Source organism: Kwoniella newhampshirensis, chromosome 12, assembly GCF_039105145.1.
Source record: "Kwoniella newhampshirensis strain CBS 13917 chromosome 12, whole genome shotgun sequence".
Lineage (NCBI taxonomy): Eukaryota > Fungi > Basidiomycota > Tremellomycetes > Tremellales > Cryptococcaceae > Kwoniella > Kwoniella newhampshirensis.
The window spans coordinates 618,296-640,985 of NC_089965.1; the positions used below are offsets into that span (position 1 = coordinate 618,296).

General features: G+C 50.9%; 8 protein-coding genes across 8 annotated transcripts; 5 read left to right on the top strand and 3 right to left on the bottom strand.

The window, feature by feature from the left end:
- Positions 1-407: 407 nt before the first annotated feature.
- IAR55_005809 (uncharacterized protein) lies at positions 408-2,904 on the top strand (the record flags this gene model as incomplete). The annotated part of the gene is made up of 9 exons (XM_066948899.1): positions 408-731; positions 859-1,110; positions 1,177-1,500; positions 1,557-1,837; positions 1,892-2,174; positions 2,232-2,331; positions 2,383-2,717; positions 2,769-2,837; positions 2,899-2,904. The coding sequence occupies 9 exons, from the start codon at positions 408-410 to the stop codon at positions 2,902-2,904; spliced, it is 1,974 nt and encodes a 657-aa protein (XP_066800672.1).
- Positions 2,905-3,180: 276 nt separating this feature from the next.
- On the top strand, positions 3,181-5,581 carry IAR55_005810 (uncharacterized protein; the record flags this gene model as incomplete). Its single annotated transcript, XM_066948900.1, has 8 exons — positions 3,181-3,494; positions 3,550-3,976; positions 4,031-4,223; positions 4,277-4,371; positions 4,422-4,566; positions 4,615-5,183; positions 5,248-5,378; positions 5,437-5,581. 8 exons carry the CDS (start codon positions 3,181-3,183, stop codon positions 5,579-5,581), a joined length of 2,019 nt encoding a protein of 672 aa, XP_066800673.1.
- Positions 5,582-5,911: 330 nt separating this feature from the next.
- On the top strand, positions 5,912-9,430 carry IAR55_005811 (uncharacterized protein; the record flags this gene model as incomplete). Its single annotated transcript, XM_066948901.1, has 7 exons — positions 5,912-6,071; positions 6,120-6,143; positions 6,208-6,457; positions 6,525-7,617; positions 7,660-7,855; positions 7,948-9,083; positions 9,131-9,430. The coding sequence occupies 7 exons, from the start codon at positions 5,912-5,914 to the stop codon at positions 9,428-9,430; spliced, it is 3,159 nt and encodes a 1,052-aa protein (XP_066800674.1).
- Positions 9,431-9,824: 394 nt separating this feature from the next.
- On the bottom strand, positions 9,825-10,664 carry IAR55_005812 (60S ribosomal protein eL39; the record flags this gene model as incomplete). Its single annotated transcript, XM_066948902.1, has 4 exons — positions 9,825-9,872; positions 10,003-10,013; positions 10,091-10,184; positions 10,662-10,664. 4 exons carry the CDS (start codon positions 10,662-10,664, stop codon positions 9,825-9,827), a joined length of 156 nt encoding a protein of 51 aa, XP_066800675.1.
- Positions 10,665-11,764: 1,100 nt separating this feature from the next.
- Positions 11,765-14,504, top strand: IAR55_005813 (uncharacterized protein; the record flags this gene model as incomplete). Its single annotated transcript, XM_066948903.1, has 6 exons — positions 11,765-12,004; positions 12,066-12,135; positions 12,206-12,356; positions 12,420-14,078; positions 14,141-14,352; positions 14,419-14,504. The coding sequence occupies 6 exons, from the start codon at positions 11,765-11,767 to the stop codon at positions 14,502-14,504; spliced, it is 2,418 nt and encodes an 805-aa protein (XP_066800676.1).
- Positions 14,505-15,280: 776 nt separating this feature from the next.
- On the bottom strand, positions 15,281-17,934 carry IAR55_005814 (uncharacterized protein; the record flags this gene model as incomplete). The annotated part of the gene is made up of 4 exons (XM_066948904.1): positions 15,281-15,647; positions 15,910-16,491; positions 16,773-16,832; positions 17,369-17,934. 4 exons carry the CDS (start codon positions 17,932-17,934, stop codon positions 15,281-15,283), a joined length of 1,575 nt encoding a protein of 524 aa, XP_066800677.1.
- Positions 17,935-18,557: 623 nt separating this feature from the next.
- Positions 18,558-19,931, bottom strand: IAR55_005815 (uncharacterized protein; the record flags this gene model as incomplete). Its single annotated transcript, XM_066948905.1, has 4 exons — positions 18,558-18,732; positions 18,788-19,308; positions 19,369-19,548; positions 19,626-19,931. The coding sequence occupies 4 exons, from the start codon at positions 19,929-19,931 to the stop codon at positions 18,558-18,560; spliced, it is 1,182 nt and encodes a 393-aa protein (XP_066800678.1).
- Positions 19,932-20,207: 276 nt separating this feature from the next.
- On the top strand, positions 20,208-22,387 carry IAR55_005816 (uncharacterized protein; the record flags this gene model as incomplete). Its single annotated transcript, XM_066948906.1, has 11 exons — positions 20,208-20,328; positions 20,383-20,452; positions 20,519-20,601; positions 20,672-20,807; positions 20,914-21,067; positions 21,170-21,400; positions 21,570-21,714; positions 21,789-21,945; positions 22,018-22,108; positions 22,241-22,309; positions 22,370-22,387. The coding sequence occupies 11 exons, from the start codon at positions 20,208-20,210 to the stop codon at positions 22,385-22,387; spliced, it is 1,275 nt and encodes a 424-aa protein (XP_066800679.1).
- Positions 22,388-22,690: the final 303 nt, after the last annotated feature.

Below are 22,690 nucleotides of genomic sequence, written 5' to 3' on the forward strand. Positions count from 1 at the left end.
GTTATTTGAACGACGTCCATGATGATTCCTCGTTTTTGCTATCATAAGGATCAGATTGAACAATTGGCGACGCGACGCGCTCCTCTCCCTTTGTCTTTGTCTCCTCGGACAACTGGTTCGTTTGTCGCCACATCCACTTTACATACCTTCACCTTCCATTACCCACACTTCGTCATTGTCATCCATCACTCTCATCTGACCCTCACGTAAAGATCGTTATTCTGTACGAAGGTGCACCTTACCGCTTGGCCCTCGCGTCGGTGACTATCGATCTGCTTAGGTCCGGTGTCTGTCACGATAGTCTCTTACCTTTCTAGCTCATCACCACTACACTATTTCGCGACATATCTGATCAATCAACAATCTCCCCCTTGATCTCTCTGTGGCCCTGTGTGGTGATATCTCTCATGGCGTTCAACATATCCTCTCTTACACCATCTCGACCTGCACCTGCTCCACCTCCTGGCGGCGGATCAAGCCGACCTCCTTTGTCCGCTAATCATTCATCATCCTCACATCCTCGGTCCAACTTCTCGTCCACTTCCTATGCATCATCTTTTCCTACTATCCATCCATCTTCAGCGTCGGCCATCGCCCGTCCGAATGGCAGTCGCAACGAAACAGTTCGTACTGGACCGGCGAGCGTGAAAGAGGAAGGCTTGAGAGCGTTTATGTGGAGTAAGCGGTGGTTGGTTCTGGGAGGGAACGAGCTGAGCATTTATAAAAATGAGGTAAGACGCTTCTTTCTGTCATCTTCTGCAGAGACACCGCGCGATCACAGAGACACAGTTCAAGAAGTGATGGTCGGCGAATCGCTGATGATCTTTCCGCCTATCTATCGCCCTTCTGGGCCAATAGCAATCTTCATCACCAGTCTATTCATTGCCTCTAGGAGAGGTCCAGGACGTGCAGCGAGTAGATATGAAACCATTTTGTGTGGAGTTGGAGACGAAGGATAAATTACTGTACTTCGCTTTTCGCTCTGACGACGAGGTGTATGCTTGGATGGACGATATTTACAGCAGATCTCCCTTGATGGGCGTGTCGGGCCCTACCAATTTCGTTCACCAGGTTCATGTTGGGTTCGACCCCGTATCTGGAGGTTTCACAGTGAGTGGAAAGGCTAGCGACCTCATACCGATCGATCCATTTCTTGATTGCTGGCTGCATTTTCAGGGCCTCCCTCCCCAATGGTCGAAACTGTTGACGTCCTCTGCCATCACTAAAGAGGAAGCCGCACGACATCCGGAAGCAGTCCTCGACGTTCTACAATTCTACACGCAGCAACAGATGGGTCAGACAGGTGGGGACTACCAGCCGCCCGCCATACCGACCTTACCGAATCAGTCTCGTGACATCAGCGCTGCAGCCACCCGATTCGAAGGAGTTGGATTGGCGGGGCAACAACAGCAGAGAAGGGAGAATCTTTCGTCCATCGTTGCAGCCCAGCCGACTATTGGTATGTCACAAAATCGTCGACAGAGTGAAGTGACTCGCGAGGTAAGTGACATCATTTCCGGCTGCAAAGCGCTGATGCTGGTCTGCATCACGCTTAGACTCGTCCTCTGGTGGCCGAACGAAAAGCTCCCCCTACTCCCCGAGCACCGGCACCGGCACGTATAGCTGACACCAAAGCAGATCCAAAAGTATTCGCTCACAAAGAAGCGGAAGTCAAGCCAATCGTCCCTGCTGTGTCTACGGTGCACACTGCGGTACCCCGAACTGAAAGGCGGATCAGTACTATGAACGAAGCACAGATAATGGAGAAGTTGCGATCAGTCGTCAGCAATAACGATCCCGCCCAGTTGTACTCTAAAATAAAGAAGGTGGGGCAAGGGTGAGTTTGCAGTTTGCCTGTTCCTTCGTGGTAAGCTGGCTAAAGGATATTCAGAGCGTCCGGGATGGTCTTCGTCGCCAAAACGTTATCAACCGGAAAGAAAGTAGCGATCAAACAGATGGATCTAGCTCAGCAGCCCAGAAAAGAACTCATCGTCAACGAAATCATTGTCATGAAGGAGTCGCAGCATCCGAATGTGGTCAACTTCCTTGACTCATTTCTCGTCAGGAATACCGAACTCTGGGTGGTCATGGAATACATGGAGGGAGGCGCTTTGACCGACGTCATCGAGAACAACAAGTTGGCGGAAGATCAGATCGCTGCGATCTGTCTCGAGGTACGTTACCAGAGCCTCGAAGACACAGTTCCTATACTCATAAAGCGCACGATACAGACCTGCCGCGGTCTGCAACATTTACATTCTAGGTCGATCATCCATCGTGACATCAAGTCCGACAATTTGCTCATGAACGCCCAAGGCGAAGTCAAGATCAGTGAATGACGATCGCTGAGTGTATGCGCAACGCTGACTTGATTTTTGACAGCCGATTTCGGATTCTGCGCAAAGCTCACCGACCAGAAGTCCAAACGAGCCACAATGGTTGGCACGCCCTATTGGATGGCCCCCGAAGTTGTCAAGCAGAAGGAATACGGGGCTAAGGTTGACATATGGTCCCTCGGGATCATGGCCATCGAGATGATCGAAAACGAGCCTCCTTATCTGGATGAGGAACCACTCAAGGCCTTGTATCTCATCGCAACTAACGGTACACCTACACTCAAACAGCCTGAGAGGTTGAGCCAAGATCTGAAGCACTTTTTGAGCGTCTGCCTTTGCGTTGACGTGTCCTTCAGGGCAACGTCATCTGAACTGTTACGAGTGAGTGCGTCCAGTTACACTCATTTGACTCCTTGCTTACTCGGAAGGTAGCATGAATTCTTGCAGACATCCTGTCTAGCAGGAAACTTGGCGCCCCTGCTTAAATTCAAGCAGAATTCAGTGAGCTCACGCTTCTTTTGGTCGTTCTCTGTTAATTGACGTTTCCTGGGCTTCGCTTTAGACTTGAGCAGCTTGTGTATGATGAGTCGGACAAGCCATTGCGAAATGTCAGATTACAGTCCCCATATTGTTGGTTGGTACGAGTAGTGGTGCTATGCATTCATGGTAGGACAGACAAAGCCATCTGTCTACTCAGGAACGCGTCGGGCTGTTGATTCCTATACTCGGTAATTTTGAACTACGCGAAGCGCGTGTAAACATGTACAGGATGATCAAAACAACAACATCGTTGTCGACTTGTGTTTCTTCCCGTTACATCAACCGCCTTACTTTAGTATCAACAATGGATCCACGTCGTGGTACTCTCGCTGCGGAGGGTCCACTGGGCAATGCTCTCCCTTCATCCTCTATTCCTTTACCTTCGTCCGCGGTCAAAAAACCTGCCACTCGTTTGGGAGCCCCACGGCCCTCAATGGCCATCTCCCATTCCCAAGTGCTGCCTACCACGTATCAGTCAAGCCACCCAAATGTCAGTCGAAAGGCAGCCATAATGGGAGGTAGAGGAGGCGAGAACAGAGATTCGATCGCAAGTGCCGCCCGAGGAGATGCAGGAGTGTACGGTAGGACGCCGCAGGCTGCGAGAAGTCTGCCAAGCAGGTAAGAGTTCGATTTGCCCTACCAACCGCGTCGCAACTGATAAAGCTGCAAACAGCGTCAGACGGAGCTCGGTGTTCCCGTCCACCAACCACAGCCGAGCATCTCTTGCCCCGGGACTCTACTCCTCGGTCGCCTTCAAGGACTCACGACCGCTCCGAGACAAGGCTTTTCAGACCAACTGTATGCGTAATGTCAGCGATTATCTTGTCAATGCTCGATATCCCGGCTCAATCACTCCTAAAACCTTCATATCTCCTACTTCCAAAGAGTTCCAATCAATTTTACGTTTCCTGGTCAATGATCTCATCGACCCTGGTATGACCTGGGGGAAGAAGTTCGAAGATGATGCTTTGGCAGTGTTGAAGGATCTCAGATACCCTGGGTTGGAATCGATATCCAAAACAGCTTTTACCGCTCCAGGAGCGCCGCAATCATGGCCTGGGATGCTCGCCATGCTGAATTGGCTCGTGGAACTCTGCAAGGTGATTGATTGCGCTCATTCGTGATCCAAAAATGCTGATCAGCTCTATTCTAAGGCTCTCGAAAATTGGAGCGATCCAAACTGTATCTCTGATCCTCTCCTCATGTCGGCGAAGGACTTGCCTCTCGATCATCCCAACCTCGAAGATCGCCTGTTATGGGATTTTTCATCGAAGACGTATTCTCAATGGTTCGACGGTGGAGCAGAAGAGTTTCCAGACGCGGAACAAGAGTTAGCGGACATCTATGGTATGTACAGACATATGTTGGCGGTATCCGACCAGCACTTACTTGAGCGACAGATCGGATGACTGCCACTACTATTGAGGAGTGCGCGAAATTGGAGATAACGGCTCAGAAGCGCAATGTTGAGTTGCAACAGCTCCATGCACAGGAAGTGAGTTTAGTGATCGTTAGTGAGCTTCTCAATGACAAAACTCTTGCTAGCCCCCGTTGAAAAAGCTGGAAGACGAATATGTGCAACTCATGAGCGACAAAACCAAATTCATTGCGTTCATCGATCTCCATAGACAGAAAGCGGAGAAGACGAGGCAAGCGATAGCCAAGATCCGAACAGCAGTGAATAATCAGAGTCAGTCGTACGCAATGTAATGGAGATGACTCTGCTGACTCCTGACAGATCAAGAACTCGAAGCGCACCGGGCTGAATTGCATCGGATTGAACAGGCCGTCGCTGTCCAGAATCTATCTCCTGATGAAGTCAACCGGATGAATCATGAGCGAGAGTCCCTCACTCGGAACCTGGACGATTTGCGTAACAAGATAGCTGAAGCTAGCCAATTCGCTTACGATCAGGAAATGCTGGTCACAAAATCCATGGATCGCTTCGAGACGCTCATGGCAGATTACACCGCCTTCGCTCATCAAATTGGAACCATTCACCCGATCTCCGACGACGCCCCTTCTGGACCAGGCGAAGTGGACTTCGCCATAGATCTCGATCTTGGAGTTGAAGATCTGGAGGAGGTGAAGATGGCGGGAGCCAAATTGCGATCGAGTATCTGGCACGGTCTGCAGGCGTATCGTGAAACTTTCAGGCAACAAGCCCTTGAACTAAGCAACGTCTCCATCGTTCTGGACGATCAGTTCGACAGGCTGGGGCAAAAGGTTGAGAGACAGAAGGAGGAAGTGGGCAATCTGGAAGTGCGACTGAAGGTTGTTCATGAGCAGGCTGAAGACGCGCAAAGTGTGAGTGTCCAGCAACAGCTTGAAAGGGATACGATGAAACTTATTCTATTTCTATCTTCTGAAGCAACTTACATCTGAAAATGCGGACACGAACAAGATCATTGCTCAGCTGGAGGCAGAGGTCACGAATATGTTGGCAGCTAGTCAGCAGGGTGTTTTAGCCACACAGTCTCAGCTGGAGAGTACCAGAATAGCGTGCGTCAAGTCAGGTATATTGCGTTCTCCATGCGTGCTGACATGCTCCTCTGTCCAGCTTCAAAGAATTGCGACACAAGACAGCGCTTTTGCAAGACTCTGTGGTGACTGAGGTAGGTAGCCATATTGATGTCATCATCAAAGCCAAAGAACATGCGACGAATAGCTTGAGAAGCATCAGGACACTGGCAGAGACTCAGTGATATATCAGAGTAGCAGGTGGCTTCATAGCGGACCGTCGCTTGTGTATGTATAGTAATCAAAGGTAGATTGAATAGCTAGGCAGTGCTTGGTCGCCATGATAAGCGAGTTGACATGATATCATTATTTATTTGTGCCACTTGACGACACACGCGCCCTACACGCGTTTTGGTGGTTTCAAACATAATACTCCTTTCCCTCTGCTTGAATTGACTCTTCTTATCAGTCGCAGTACACAACAGATCAAGTCGAGAGGTCAACCATACTCTTTCACAACGAGCTGAGGGATCGCATGCCTGCACCGTGACTCCCCAGATCGCGCATGGCACGCCATGACCCGAGCATTTGACGACCATTTCCCCACCGTCGAAGATCGCGTCACCGAATCTATCGATAAATGGGCAGAGGACTTGCGATCTCTCCTTGTCCAAGCCAAGGACCGCTTCGGAGACGTCAGCTGGGACATTCATCCAGGCGGAGAGGAAATATGGGGTCATAAGGGTGAGTGCCCAGTGATCGAAATGCGCTGATAACCATCAGCTGTCGTCTACGCTCGTGCCTCCAGTCAGTGCTTCTCACCGCACTGGATAACATTGCATCGTCTGTCTTACTAATCTCGCTACCTCAGGAGCGTTCAGAGAACGCTACCTCCTCTCAACAGAAGCTTCGCGCACTACGCTTGCCGAAGGAACGTCCTCCATTCAACATTTGTCGCCGATTCTGGACCCATCATCGCCATACACCACCCAAGCTACACGCTCAAGTGATGTATCGCTGCGAACAGTCAATTGGGGACGTGCAGTGGGAGAGGATGTACAAGACCTTCAAAAATCGCAGGTACAAGGGGGAGCAACAGAGCTGTTGAAACCTCAGCTCGAGTGAGCAGATCTTTCTTGTCTCCAGATTCCGACTAGTGCAGACTGACCATGGAGGGAATAAGAACAGATGGCTCTATACAGGCGAAGGCCTGGGCGATGTCGTGGAAGACGTAACCGCGGACGACCATTCTGTTGTAGACGGAATCCGACCGCGTAGCCTCGAATGGCGAGAGAGTCTTCTGGACAGAAGAGAGAAGCTCGGGCAGGATCTCACTTATATGTGGCGAAGCAAGCTTTATGCCGACATTCGGATACATCTCGCTAAACAGACTAACGAGATCGTCAAAGATGTCAAAGAGGGTTCTCCACGATCCATCGAACCTTTGTCGACTGCCGATGTCTTCCCCTCTCATCGTTTCATTCTCGCTTCACGATCACCCTATTTCGCTTCAGTACTCCTCAATCCCTCATCTTTCCAGCCTCATACCACAGACATATATCTCGCGACACCGCCCTTCACATCACCTGCGTTGCACTTTTGCCTCGGATATATATACGCAGGCCGACTAGACTTCTCTAATCGCACGCTCGACCTGTTGACAGCGTTTGATATATATCGAGCAGCGGTATATCTACAGATATCATCCCTGGTGGACGAAATTGAGTCCAGGATCGTGCACGATTTTTGCCACGGACTTCACTGGAAAACTTGCCATTGTCAGAAGTGTACAATGCGAGTAGCGAAGGTCTGGCGATTTGCTGGCTCCACTGATGTCAGTGCACTCGCTTTGGAGCGGACGGCCAGGCGGTACTTGACAGAAGGTTGGGGAGTAAGTTGGACAAAGGATGTCGGTCGAGCAAGCGTTCTGCTTCAAGATAAACTCCTTGCCGATGTCGTATGCTCCATTCAACCCGCAAGCGTTGTCTCGGCTATCAGATCAATCATCCTAGTGCGATCGAGGATGAATGACGCTCTTCAAACCCATCCTCGCACGTCAAGGTCATGGGTGGATAAGCTTCAGACCCTGGTAGATAAGGTCGACCATCGGGTGTCGGACGTGTTGATTCGGGACCTATCGCGAGTTCTGAAAAGCGTAGATTTTCGGAGCATCGCTCAGAGTCAAAGTTTTGAGCGGCACCTCCTGGAGGCGATTGTCGGTAGGATTGTACAACACACGACTGTCGCTGCGGACTGCGTAGGTTCTCCCCGGACATATCAGGTGAGCTTGCCAGCATTAGTACCATCGGCTAATACGCAGTAGTCACTCCGCTCTTTCTGTACAAGCGTAGACTCCGATCCTGCGCATGATGACACGTTTATGAGTATCGATTGTCTTGCCATCATGCAACAAGCCCAAACTGCCATGATACATAATATACGGAAGAGGTGGATGCAGATCAAGTACGAGGGCGGATTTGGTGATCTAGAGACCTGGTGTTTGCATGAAATTAGCGAAAGTGAGTGTCCTGCGTCGATCTCGCTAACTGGCTAGAGATTGATATACCTGCTGGCGACTTGGTTGATTCACCGTCAACGCAATCTCCATCAGTAGCTTCAGGTATCGCGAAGGGCCGGTTCGAGTTAGTCCCCTCTTGGAGACGAAAGCGCAACTCAACCCATATCTTGCCTTTCAGCAGTCCTGGAGTACCCGATCGAAAGCCCCCGCTCCCGGCACAATTTCCACAGGGCTTGAAACAATTACATCTGAGCAGCTCAGCTTCGAATCGCACAATCGCGCCCACATCGTCGGCTCGAATCAACGCAAAGATTGTCCACTGTCCTGCACCGAAAATTCTGCCTGGGATAGATATGGGTGACAGCTCCGGTTCCAAGTCCGCCTCTGACAGCTCTGCCAGACACCTGCCGACGGCGGCCCGTCCGCCACATGCCATGTCCACCCTTGAGAAGCTGGTTGACCATGCGTCGTCATCGAGCTCTATTCAGGCAGTTCGCGACGTCAAAAAGTCCTCTGCCACTTCTTGTTACAGGGCCACACCATCGACTGCAGCGCTGAGGGCGCCGGGTCGATTTGTATCTCATGCTGCAGGCGTGCTTAGTGAATCCTCTTCTGTCACAGCCACGGCTCTCGAGTCACACATGACGCCTTCTCTTACCATGTACAACCAGTCGTCGAAGCCATTGACGACTAACCCGCTTCACGAAGGTGGTCGTCACTCCACGAATCGCTGCATACCACATCGGGAATTCGATCTCACGAAGCAGAGTTCGCCCTCGAAGTCTGCAGTCCAAGAGACCCCTGTTCCGCAGGTGGACACTGATTCGCCCAGGCCGGTTGTGAAGGACCATACATTTCGAGCTGAAACTGCAGTTTCCACTCCTTGGCGCACGTCATCTCACAGATTTGGCGCCCCGGCGATCGATATGCGGCAGGAAATTCCGAGTCACCCTAGGGAGGACGGCTCTTCGTTTCGTCGACCTGCGCCCTTCATGGACCGCACCTTACAAGCGAACTACGGTGCATCGAGGAGCGACCGCAGACCGAATACTCCTGAGCTCAGGTCGAAGTCCCTCCATCCAACCGACATGGCCACGATACTACCCAACGCTGATACCTGTACGCCTCTTGGAGTATCACTGAAGGTCGGTATTCCTTGTATAGTGTCGCTTGCCCGGAAGAGAGCCCGTTTTAAGGCTGAGGTTAGGTACATCGGCTGCATGACGGGAGTGAGTTGAACATTAAACATGTTCCATTTGCTGACTACGACCCACAGGCGCTGGGCCCCTGGATCGGTCTCGAAGTGGATGATTTAGCTCGGTTCGGAATAGCCACGCTCCCCCGCGGAATAGTAGACGGAGTGCAGTATTTTCGGGTCGAACGGGCATACGAAGCAGTCAATAATCATAACGCGCTGGTGGATCGGAGTTGCTCAAATACCTCACGCCTGGGCGACACAGCCGTTCCACAAATAGTGCCCTCATCGATAGGGCCCCGATCGCGTTTTGAGCAAAGGGGCAGTCGGGCGCTATTCGTGAGACCTGCGGAGATTGTCTTTGTCTTCGGGGACAAATGAAGTGTCGATATCTCCCAGTTGTATAATTTGTGCACTGTCAATCGGAGGCGTAAAACGATCGGTGTCGTTCGAATGAACACAGCCCGTGCATCATGCCTTTGAGTCGTAGTAATGTACAAGCCCCCAAGACTACGCTTCAATGTATCCAAACGATGCTCCTGGAGACTGTTCTCTCTTCCTCCAACTTGCCTTCCTCACCACCGAATCCATTACTCATTCTCAACACGATCGTGATTCCCAAAAGCAAAACTTTCCTAGCAATCCCCTCCCCCCTTTTCTCTCCGACTCAAAACCAAACCGCTCCATATTCATCCTAGGTCTGATATGTACGCGGTCGTTGTCGAAGTGCTTGAGAAAGGAACAGATGGTCTGAAGATGGAAGTTTGTGATGGGATTAGAGGTTGAGCTTGGTTCGTCGCCAGTGTCGTCGCTTGGCGTTGTACTGTGTGAGACAATACAAGGATATGATCATCAGTAAAAGCCACGATTCAGATGTATGGGTCGAGGTGGTAGGACTATATCTATGAGGTCGTCTGTGAAGCAGCAAAAGGAGGAAGGCAAGTGATACTGACTTGGATGTTGTCTATCATAGAGTAGGATCAGCTGCTGTTCTTTTCGTTCTCTTTCTTTCTAATCAACATGAGAAAGATGTTGACTCACTGTCAGTCTTGAGACGGAACCATTGAGGGATGGGTCGGTTCTGACGAGCTTTCTTGGCGAGCTTTTGTTTGATGATAAAGGTCTTTTGGGAGGGCTAGAAGGAGGTAAGATATCATGAGTGTTAGCAATCTGCCCGGATGTATTCGAAACACATCGTGTATGGAATGCAGCGCTAGGAGAGAAGAGTGTGGTGTGAGACGGTATCCCCGGAGCGATGACGAGTTTGGACATGATGGACGGGATGAGGGATGCAAGGTTACAGAGAGGATTCGGTCGAGCGTCCGTCCGAGTCGTTGACGATATCGGGGGTGACAGGTTTTGACGAAAGGCCGAGCGTATGATCGTGCCATTTCGACGACAACAACCATTGGCTCTCTCCGTCTCGACCTCGAGAGCCCTCTTCCCTTGCCTTTCCGCTCCTCACCATCCGTCCATCCAATCGTCCTCGCTCCACTGCGCTTCACGTCTACTCCTTTTGGTGATCTCCCCAGCCGGTTCCCTTCTTGGCCCTCCCATCCATCTATCCCGCTCGTTGCCATTTCGTGGGATGACAGCGCCAGAAGACACTCACCATCTTTGCTGGATTCTCGTCGAGGAATACTTGATGGCTGAAGGGAAGAAGAAGAGAAAAAAAAAGGCGTGAAAAGGTCGAAAAGTGAATGATCTCAACGAATCGAGTGCACCAATCCTCACTGACACCACGCGGACACGGACGAGGGCCAGTGAGCGAGAGAGTGGTAACTACAGGGGGAGGGAATTGTCAAAGTGGCAGTTTCGCCCAACAATCAATTTTGAGAAACGCCGACAGTGTGTTTTGGCCTTCGGGGTTTCGATTCGTGGCAGCCTTCCTTGTTTTTCCCAATCAGCGGAAGTAAATTGTCACCTCCACCTCTTTTCGGAGGGGAGACGGGAAAGGGTTCAACCTCCACCTGTTTTCAATTCTTATCATTTTTAGTCTCAGATCCGGTTCGGTTACATCAGGGTAGTATTTCTGTATTTTACATCCCCTTTGCCATAATCCCGTCCATCCGCGTGCTGATCGGAAGCCTGAGGGTTAATTCTCCTCAAAGTTTCCCCCCAACCCCCGCTTGTGACTACCCCTACGAAACAAAGTAAGAAAAACCCCCCGATTCGATCGAGTGCGTCGTTTGATCGGGAAACGCGGAGAGTGAGAGTAGAGAGTGTCAGAGAGAGTAGAGGAGAGAGAAAAAGGACACAAGCTCTTCTATTCACTCACTCAGTTTCAATACTACTCTCGCTCAAAATCCCATCACTTTCCACCCCTATTAGGTAATTCATTGAGCACCTGGCCCCGCCCCAACCAACCCACCTGATTTTAACATTATTGGATTCCTGTGCATCGTCTCACTTGCAGTCCAAGCACTACTACTGGCATTACTCTGCTGCCAGTTTGTAATCCGTGGTCTGGAACGGGAAACTGAACTCAAACTAGTTGGCTCAGTCGCAACCACCTACTCGTCTCGCCTATCCGATCCAACCTCACAACAATAACAACAACAACAACGACAACAACAGATCAATCGATATCATTCACAACCCGTCTATCGTCGTTCTCCTCGATCAGACACAGCGAGGGACCGACCTGCCCCTCAAAAACGTTTCTTTGTCTCATCGAAAGCATTCTGCATATCGTCAAATCAAACCCATTTCGCCATGGCAACCTACCACCCGTATCAACCGCCACCCTCCTCCACCTTTGACGAAGGCAGTTCGGTCTCCCCTGACGGATCAGCGGGGACATCGTCCTTGCCAGGTGGAACGGTCGATGGCGGTCATGGAGAAGGCGGGATTGGGAAATGGACCAATCCGAAACCCGCGCCCGTCAAAGCAGCCTGTCTGAGTTGCAGGACAAAGAAGGCCAAATGCGACGGGACTCGACCCGTCTGTGGTCAGGTGAGTGGCGCATGCATCGCGAAATCAATTGACCTTGATGCTGAGAGAGTCTATCATGCAGTGCTCGAGGAAGGGCTTGGAGTGTGTCTTTGTCAAATCAAGACGTGGTGGTGCAAGGAAAAGACGTCAGGGTATGCTAGCTCCGCTGCTTGTGACCGTCCCGCAATAGACGTCATGCTGAGCGATATCGTGATCTTATAGTGATTCCACCAACCGCCTTGTCAGAATACCTCAAGAAACTAGATTCATTGCTCGCTGCGCCTATGCACAATGATCTCGGTCAGGAAACGATCGACCTGACAGTTGAAGACACGACCAACATCGTCAGGCAGTACTCTACTCGTGAAGAAGTGTGAGTGGCAATCTCGGGGGCTGATTCGGGGGAGATGCTCTGATCACTGACGGCGGGATGCAGTTTCCAACGGTACTACGATGACGTTCACCCATTCGTTCCGGTCATGCCACCGCGAGGATACCTCAACATGATTCTCCCCACCCTCCTCCCCGCTTCCCCTTTCCTGCTCGCCACACAAACCATCCTTGTTCTTGTCCCTCATCCCAGTGATCCCAATCCCAAGTCGGCAAACTCCAAACGTTTGCGACAGGGAACGTCCAACGCTCTGGGCGCGCAAACCCTCGAACTTGTCGAAAGCATGATTGCGAACGGCACCGCCAACCTCGAATGCATCCAGGCTTTGGTCATGTTGAGTCTGTGGGAGTGGAGCAACTCGGGAAGTGTGCCCAGGAATCGACAGAGATCATCGCAAGCAATACAATTGGCGATGACCATGGGGCTGAACGAAATGGATCAATTCGGTCATGGGACCACTGGTCGTTCGGTGGAAGGTCTTGATTGGCAACGCGATATGGCCAGAAGGACGTGGTGGACCGTCTACAGCACCCAAATGGTATCCTCCATAATATCAGGGACAGAACCGATCCTCAGTCCGGATGACCCTCGGGTCCACGTCGATTTCCCTATCTGCTCGATAGACGACCATACCTGGCAAAACTACACCGAGACCATTCGAAGCTGTGCTCGAATCTTTGCATTGGTCAACAGTGTCTACTACACTGAAGCGTCCTCTGATGCCAGTAGCTGGGGTGCCAAGTCCCCTCCAACGACTCCGGAGGCACAAGACATTGCGAGGCGGAATATCGTGGAGACCGACAATAAGGTTCTGGAGCTGATCAAAGAGGCTGAGAGGACGAACATCATCGAGCTCGTTCCAGGTGGAGAAGAAGAGGTGGTCCGCAACTTACAACTCGCTGCTCGTTTCGGTCTTGCAGTCGTGCACATTCACATCCATCGTAATCAAGCTTTCCCAGAGGTTTCCCTCTTCAGTAAGCGGATCTGCGGCTTGCCCCAGGCTCCCGACTTTTCGATGTCGCCCAGTCTAGCTACTCCCGACGCATCGCAACATAGCGAGCTCGGTGTGCAGATTACAAACGGAATGAACGGTAACCATTATGACGATGGAAACATGTACAGTGGCGAGTCCTCGACTAGCCACTCCACCGGGGAAATTTACAAGCACGAATCCACTAACGGCTTTGATGTGTCCACGATCAATACCGCGGGTACTGGCAACGGCAATATCACGGGATCATTGGACATGTACAATAACGGATCGTATCAAGCAGATTGGAGCAACGGTCAAGATGACGGTCAAGCCAATTTCGACTTCATCAGTGAGATGTGGCAACCCGAGACATACCCAGAGGATCTTCCTGCGCCGTGGTTTACCTATCCTGGCGGAGCGGCATCTCTGTACACGCCAGTCATCAACGAACTGAACCATCACCCGGCTTCGATCGTCACCATCAACACTCCTTCCGAAGGACGACACAATCGAAGACTTTCGGGATCTTCGTCGCTGGCTTCGACCAGTCGCCCGCATAAGGCCTGGGGAGTGGACGAGAAAGCCGACAAGGTCTTACCCCCACTCCAGGACAAGTCTCTGGACATATTCCCTCCAGGTATAAGTTTGGCGAGATGTGCGACAGCGGCGCATATGATTGTTAGACTGGAGGTGCTGCATCGAAGTGCCGTGATGGCGATGTGGGATGGACCGTGAGTGACAATCGTTTGCTTATACAACGCGCAACCCGTGCTCATGTCGTGATGTATTTCAGACCCAAATGGGCTCCATTCTGCTCGTGTGGTCTCGTGACGGGGGCATACGCGTTCCTTCTCTTGGCTTTGGCGGTACAAGCCGAGAGTTCCTTCTCGGGATACACCAACTCGAAGACGGAGGAGGTGGAGGCCTTGTTGACGAACGTCAAGGTGATCTTGGCGGGATTGGAAGCTTATGGTGTCATGTGGGGTGGCATCGATGCGATGGCTGGTGAGTGATATACTGGCTGCAAGCACGTCAAGAGAGGCTTCGGCTGATCATGTATTGGTATCTCAGGCGAAGTGAGAGCGGCATTGGAAGCAGCTACGAGGTTACCATACGAGGTTCAAGCTCAGATCGAGGCAACTACTCCCGTAGAATAACAATCCAGATTGATGTTTCTGTACCCAGGCTGGCTGGAAAATGTTGTAACAAGCAACTTGACGGGATTCGGGCGAAAGAAAAGGGAAGTATGAACTGGGTAAAAAGTAGAAAATACAGCTTTGCAGCTTTTGATCCTGGATATTCCGTCGTGGGTTTGATTGTGTTTCGTGGCGGTTTCGTTCGTGGCGGTTTCGGGACAGGTTTCATTCGATTTCTACTATTTTGTATATGCATGTGTATGTTGCCTTGATATGCGGTTCTGTGGATGTCGAAAATCACTGCATTGATCGGTTGCAGGCGGGTAACCTACTGCGAGGTTTCGAAAGACGACGTGAGATTTTCCTACACAAAGTGCGCTTTTGACGTGTCGCTCCATTGATCGGGCTTAAGCTTTCGTGTGATCAGCTCTGCCAAAGTGCGTTCCTGGAATCACAAGGGTCGCGCGGTGTGGGCAATGATGGCATGAATGAGCACGAACGGTCCTCCAGAGGACCTGCTTGACTACGCGCAATACTGTAACTTACTCGTACGAGTACTGTATGTGTGACCTCTGCAAGCAAGCGGTGCTAAAAATCGATGTGACTGAAACGATTGGACTGAGAATATGACCATTGATTACCATGACCACGGCACACCACCGCACGAGTGCTCAAGTCTGGCAGCAAGGGCACGTACCAATTCCATGGATCTGGTACAAGCGATGTAAGTCTACACCTGTAACTTACAAGTCATGTCCTCGAACAACTCAAAGCTACAGTACTAACACTGGGACAAATCACCTGACTTCCCATCCACCGAAACTGACTCGTCTGGCAGATCGGATCCCTCCTCCTCGTCCTCCTCGTCCTCGTCCTCCTCCTCCTCTTTCTCCTCTTTCAGTAATGCATGCACCGTCTCCCATAGCCTGAGAGCAACAAGACGAAGAAAAAGAGGAAGACGTATTACCACCCAATGAGATTCGCCGCTTACCGATTTTCACCTCGATACGCGTTTTTGTGCTATTGAATTTTCTGGACCAACGTGAACGTGATGTCTGGCTTTTCTGACGCAGACACTTGGACAGGGCGGAATGGGAATGGAAATGGGATGAGCTGGCGGAATATGGTTGCGGGGTGTGGTGAGAATGGGATGATTTCTGATGGCTGTGGCGGGAGATCGTTTGTGATCAGCAGTCAGTCGTTATGAGAATAACATATAACTTTACGGAGGGGGGGGAGAACGGGAGAACGAAACACGACATGATGGTTCAACAGCTGAGGAGTGGGTTATCCATCCTGCACATCGTGACGGGATGATGACCAATCCAGCGCCATACTGTACTGTACAGTAACGAGCAGTGACTTGCCTTGTTCGTGCGACTTTACTGTAGGTTCGAGGTAGAAAGAACGAAGGAACCCCACTCACCCATCCACGTTGATACTCAATCCGACCCTTTTCTTCCTCTCATTCCACCTCCCCTTCTTCCCCTTTCGCAAGGTGATCCTATTCTGTGCATGTGAATGGTCATGATCAAGTTGCATACCTTCATGAAGCTCGAATTCGAATCCAAATCCTCTCATCGGTCGAGAATGGCGGATCTGTGCTTTGTCTCCTTGCTGCTTATTCTGGTGTTGGTGTTGGTCTTGGTCATGACGAGCGTGACTGTCGCTCTGATTGCCATTGCCGCCATTCGTGAGAGCACGTCCGGCACCATGATTCCTCCCTCCATCACTATCTCGTCCGAGTCCCGTCCAATCGCGATCGTCATCGACGACCATGCCATCCCCACTCTTGGTCAAGCTGTGCAGATTCGCCACACCCGCGATACTACCTATCAAGCCCCCATGCTCGTCCAGCCTACGCCCACCGCCGTTCTCCACGGGCTGGGTAATTGGGGCTGGACCCGGATGGTCGACGCCGATGGGCAAGGCGTTGAACAAGCCTGCTTGAAGGGTGAGTTTGGGGAGGGCGGTATAAGAAGCGGGGTGCAGAGGGATAGGCAGCGGCCTGGGGATTGTGGTTGTGAGGGTGGCCGTGGCGGTGTTTTGGTGTAGGTGTAGATTGACGGGCGGGTGGGAAAAGTTCGTTTTACGACATGTAAATGTGTAGCAGGTCATCGGAGAGTTCATGAGATTAGCATGATCCCGGGCCATGAGGTCAATGCGGTTTAGGTCATTGGTTCGACACGATACGGGGATGGATCAGGGCACAAAATGACTCTCGTTTTTACATCCCCTCAAGCATGTGAGTCGAGACTGGCCACTCTAAGCAATTCCGCTCGCACTCACATAGTATCAAAAGGATGAGGCTCCTCGGCAATGGTCAAGAAGGATCCTTGGACATATAAGCTGGATAAAGCGGAGGGAAAAAAGGTCCGTATGGTCAGCTACCAAGTTGATTACATCACAGGAGCAACTGGGTAATACCTGCGATCGGGAAGAAAGGATCTTTCCCACACAACTGGGTTCGGAGTCTACCACTCCATCGATCTCGAGCCGCAGCTCGGAGGTGTATACCATGACATAACTTACAGGTACGTCTGCCTCAGTGTGAAGCTGACTCTCTTCATGAGATACAGAGAGTTATGAAATGAAGAGAGGAAGCTGGAGCCGGTGGCGATCAAGGTGTTGACGAAAAGGGATATGGAGAGCACGAAGCAAGACGGAAAGTGATGTGACACATTCAAGAGCAGGGAGGTGAGACGAGCAAAATCACGAAAGAGACAGGGTGATTCCGACGGTGAGAACCAGGCAACCCATCGAAACCAAGTGATCCCGCTTGCACAGCGTCTTCTTCCCATCGGGAGAAATGTCCGAGAGAAGAGAAAGAGCACAACGAGATACCGAGCCAATCCAAACCCAAACACATAAAACCCAACACTCACTCCATACCTCTCCCGCGTCCACCCACGCCACCACCCCCTCCTTCCTCCCAAATCCCCCTCAGATGCATCCCCATCACCCTCCTCCACTTGTCCCATCTCACGCCGGCCTCATGCAGCTTCTCGGCGAGCTCGATCGACTCTTTCATCAGTTGTTTGGGATTGTGGCGGTGTGGGAAGAGATGCTGGGTTAGCAGGAGAGTGAGATGGTGTGCTTCTTTCGGTGTCAGAGCGCGGATCGGGCGGAGTTTGGGAGTGCTATTCTGGGTATGATGAACGAACTCGTTAAATGGGGTACTTTGAGTGGACGAGCTTTGATTGTCAGAAGACTTGGCTAGATCGTGATCTGATGACAGGTGTGGAGATCGATGAACACGAGAGGTCCTATCATCTTTTTTGCACGTCGAGGTAGACCCCATGGTATCGTTTGGAGGTGTAGGAGGAGAGATGCTGAAAGACGGTACCGCGGGAGTCATGTCTGCAGCCTCCGCGTTCGACGTTGAAAGTGTAAGAGAAGCGAACATATCAGAAGGGGTACGAGGGGTGAGTGGACCTCGCGTGAACGTCATCGTGATGCGAAGCGCTTCAGCCAGGGGTGTACTTTGACGGAGAGGTTTTTCTAGCCCACTTCTTGGATAAGTTACACAGCGTGGCACGCTCAAGTCATTCGTTGTTTGAAGTAGAATTTCAGTATTGCTTTCTGTGAATCAATAGAGATTGAGATGAAGATAAAGCACGCAACCTTATCAGCAGCAGTGATGGATGGCAAGAGAGGTGAGCTCACCTGAGATACAATTCATTCACCAGTTATCAGCTCATCTCGCTCAGCGATAATCCGGCATAATGTCTACTTTTCATCCTTCCATCAATGAGATTCGAAAGGAGTCTACTCTGCTTACCAAAGGAGTGCCACACTCATACGCGTTTGTAGTCGACATCTGTCAGTCGAGTGGGTAAATGTTAGTCAAAGGACGTTAGTTTCACATATATGTCTCAGTGATAAAGTAGCAAATGAACATGAAAGGTTTGGCAGGGGTCTAGACACAAGAGCGTATCCCTCTTTAAGTGTCTGAGCAGATAGCGCTCCCTCACGCGAGCAGGACCAAGCTTGACAAAACCGGGAAAGAGCTGCCACACGTATTCGGCCGTTGCCATGCGATGCGAATCAGCTCATTCACTACATTCCCACTGCTTAGCCCCGATTCATAGTATTCCCCGCTCCCTTTTTGTTTTCGTCAGTGTATCTCGCCCAATTCTCCTCCTTCTGCCTCTTCTGCTCTCCTTTGATCTCAGCAAGCGCTGTACCATCGTCCTCCGCTGCCAAGTCAAGCAATTCCGAATCAGTCGGAGCGTCATACGATGCTTGGCTACAATCCTTCGTCAGCTCGGTCAAATTCATAGACGAGAGAAGGGGCAACTCACCCGCCACCAGTGATGATATTACCCCTCCTCTGCTCTTCCTCCAGATACTCATCGATGGTCATTGTAGGCAGTCTCCAACTCTGCTTGAACACGTCTCCCTTCAATCGCTCCCTATCTGACATGGCTTGAGTAGACGGTAAGATTGTGAATGGTCTCAATACCCTTCCACCACCCGAAATCAATTCTCGAGGTCTGTATGTGCCCGGCTGTCGATCTAATCTCCAAGTGGTATCTTCGCTCCCTCTCGTAGTATCCCTTGAGTCGGGCTCTGAGATCGCTGATATTGATGCTGGGGCAGAAGCCAGCAGTTCCAGCTCCATCGTTATTGATGACAACGAGGACAGTGTGAGGGTATGGAGCAGTCGCAGAAGAAGGAGTGTTGTCAAGCGTGAGGTCTCGGACGATTCTTCAGGATTGACGGAAGTCGACGAGGTTGAGGCACCGTTGGTGTCGGATGGGAGAAGGGAGAGGAGGAATGAGATGGGTGATGACGAGGGTTCAGGATGGCCTCTCGAGGAGCTCTGGTGAATCAACCAGTCAGGTGAGGTTACGAACAGCTGGAAGCCTGTAGAGCCACTCACAGCGATCTTCTCTCGTAGCTCTTTCTCGCGTTTGTATTGCCGTATTTTCGCTTCTCGCTTCTTTGCGGGATCTTTCGATATAGCACTACGGCCAGCTGCAGCGACTGAGCTCTCGGCTTTCTCCTCGGGAGTGAGCACCTCATACGAGCTCAGCAGATCCAGGAAGCCACTGTAGGCTGTCTGTAACATAAACAGTGTCGGCTGAATACTCCCGTCTGCAGATATCAACGGGAGAGAAAAAAAAAGGGTTAACACACCTCTGCTCGTTTCAGCGCTCCCATCCTATCCTCTCTGCCCCCCAGACCACTTTTCTCCTCACACCCGCCCAGAACCCATCCCGCACTCATGAATACCAATTCGCCATCTCCTACCTCTTCAGCGGTTTCGTTCTCGGAGAACACGCCCAAGGAGGTAAGTATCCGTTGGATCAGATAAAGGTTGTCGAGAGCGGACGAGAGGGTTGATTGCGCCTCGGCGGAAGAGAGTGAGAGCGTGTCATCGGATATGGGTAGGAGAGACCGAAGTGTCTGAGCGTAGAACAGTGGTAGTGGGAGGTCTGACATGATGCTAGTGGTTATTATCAATGATATAGATGAAAAGTCTCAACCCCAATAAGAAAGTGATGAAACGAAAGTCAATCGATGACATTGTGGAGACTCCGCATACACCTGGTATGTATGACGTGTCATTTCACGACTGTACGATCCCGAGTGATAACCACCTCCACAGTGCGTTGCCGTTGTTACTTACGCGTTGTCCATTCCACCATCATGTAGACTTGACTTGACTTGACCTTTCCACTCCTCGCTCTAGAACACAAAGCTCACCCACATATCACAATGGCAGTCGTCCCAGATCATCCTAACACCTTCTCTCAGCTCGATCAAGCCACCGCGACGAGCAGCTCCGACCCTGCAAAGGCCGAGCAGCTGTACAGAGATATCCTCAGCTGTAAAGCAGGTACGGCGTTCTTGATTGCCTCGGGAGCGATCTGAAGCTCACGACTCTGTGCAGATGATGAGGATGGGTTGAGAGATCAGGAGACTGCGCTGGTCAAGCTCGGTGCTTTGTATAGAGATCATGAGTGAGCAGTCCTCTTTCCAGCATTCAGAACGCACTGGAGATCAGCTCATCGAACCCCGTCTTTCAGCAAAGCGAAAGAACTCGCCCAGCTGGTTACTGATTCGAGAACGTTCATGGCTCAAATCGCAAAGGCCAAGACAGCCAAATTGAGTGAGTGATCCATGAATCAGATTTGTCTGAAGAGGAGCAGAGGACTGACGTACATACCGCTCGTGCTCAGTCCGAACCCTCATCGATTACTTCCCTGCTTCATCTCGAGATCTGCAAATGCAAGTGACGACCGAAAATATCGCTTGGGCTAGAGAAGAGAAGAGGGTGTTCCTTCGTCAAAGCTTGGAGATCAAGCTCATCGCACTGTGAGCTCATACTCCGTCTTGAGAGAACCTCCGGCGCCGGGGCGAGATGCTTAGAACGTCGGTCGTCTTTCATGGGCACTTGCTGATCGATTTGAACAACGAGTAGACAGCTGGATGCCGAGCAATATCGAACCGCTTTGACCGCCACGGAAGACCTCTTGAAGGAGCTGAAGCAGCTCGATGACAAGATCATTCTCACCGAGGTGTATCTCCTCGAATCCAGAGCGGCACACGCTATTCAAAACCTTCCCCGGGCCAAGGTGAGTGAACCTCGATCTACACCTTCATCCCTCGAGAACTGCACATCGCAATGGCCATCAAAGGATTGATCTTACTCCCGCTGACACCGATACCTCTTGTAGGCCGCGCTCACGTCCGCCAGGACCACAGCCAACTCAATCTACTGTCCTCCACTCTTACAAGCTCAACTCGATCTTCAATCAGGTGCCATCAACGCCGATGACAAAGATTACAAGACCGCTTATTCATATTTCTTCGAGGCGTTCGAAGGCTTTGGGCAGATCGACGAGAAGGATAAGCGGGCTTTGCGAGCGTTGAAGTACATGTTGTTGTGTAAGATCATGATGAGTTTGGTGAGTTAGCCGTCCGTAAACTAGTTTGAGGAGAAGGCGCCGGCGGGTGCAGATAGGCTGGGATCGGAAATACATAAAGCGCTGAGATCTTTGGAGGGTGACCTGCTGCGCATGTGATAGAGCACGGAATACTCGCAGAAGACTATTGCTGATGTCCATGCTTTCAAAGCCGGACGACGTGCCTCCATTGCTCTTGTTGAAGAGTGCGGCACCACACGCTGGTAAAGATCTCGACGCGATGCGAGCGACGGCCACAGCATTGAAGGAGAGGAGTTTGGAGATGTTCAAGACTGCTTTGAAGGACTACACAGAGCGTGAGTGCTCTCGTTGGACACAAAGTTCATGTGTGCCAGTCTTTTCAACATTGCTAACTCAGTTCCTCGCGCAGAACTGCAACAAGATCCCCTGATCAGATCACATCTTTCTTTCCTCTACGACACACTCCTCGAGCAGAACTTGATCAGAGTCATCGAACCGTATTCCGCTGTAGAGCTGTCGTGGATCGCACAAGAAGTTGGTCAGAGCTTACAAGTGGTTGAGGAGAAGTGAGTGCCGAATCAGCGAAGGAGACAGACAGTGAAGATAAGACATGCTAAGGAGCTCTGTTGTCGTGCCAGATTGAGTCAAATGATCTTGGATCAAGTGTTCCAGGGTGTGTTGAATGAGAGTGTGGGGACATTGGAGATTCATGATGAGCCACAAGAAGATGTGAGTGGTTTCTTCTGTCCTTTTGATCTCGGGACTTGTCATCATTTTGTATAGCCAACCATCAGCAACTGTGATGACCATATGACGTGGGCACATGGAGCTGATAAATGCTTGTCGGAATAACCTCCTTAGCCAATGTACAACACCGCTCTGGATACGCTGAAACAGGTCGGAGAAGTAGTTAAGAGTCTATACGACAAGGTGAGTTAAGCGGAAGAGAAGATTTTCGTCTGAATTGGTACTGATTCGCCAACGTCTTAGGCAACGGTCGTGGCTTGATGTAGTCAGAAGCACAAAGTCGTGGTTACATGCATCTCGTTACGACTTATGATAAAGATGTCAGAGAGTGTTCTACTGACTTTGACTTGTCAAGTGAGAGTGTTATGGTGTGATTGTACCGGTGGAGGAACCATCGATCACAAGCGAGAGAATGCATTCCGTGTCCGGGGACAACGAACCGCGATTCAAAATTACAGTACTCCATATGTATCCAGAAACACAGCTTAACCATTCATATTGACTGTTCTCTTCCATTCGACACTGATTGCATTATAGCACACGAACCATGTTGAGATCTGTCCT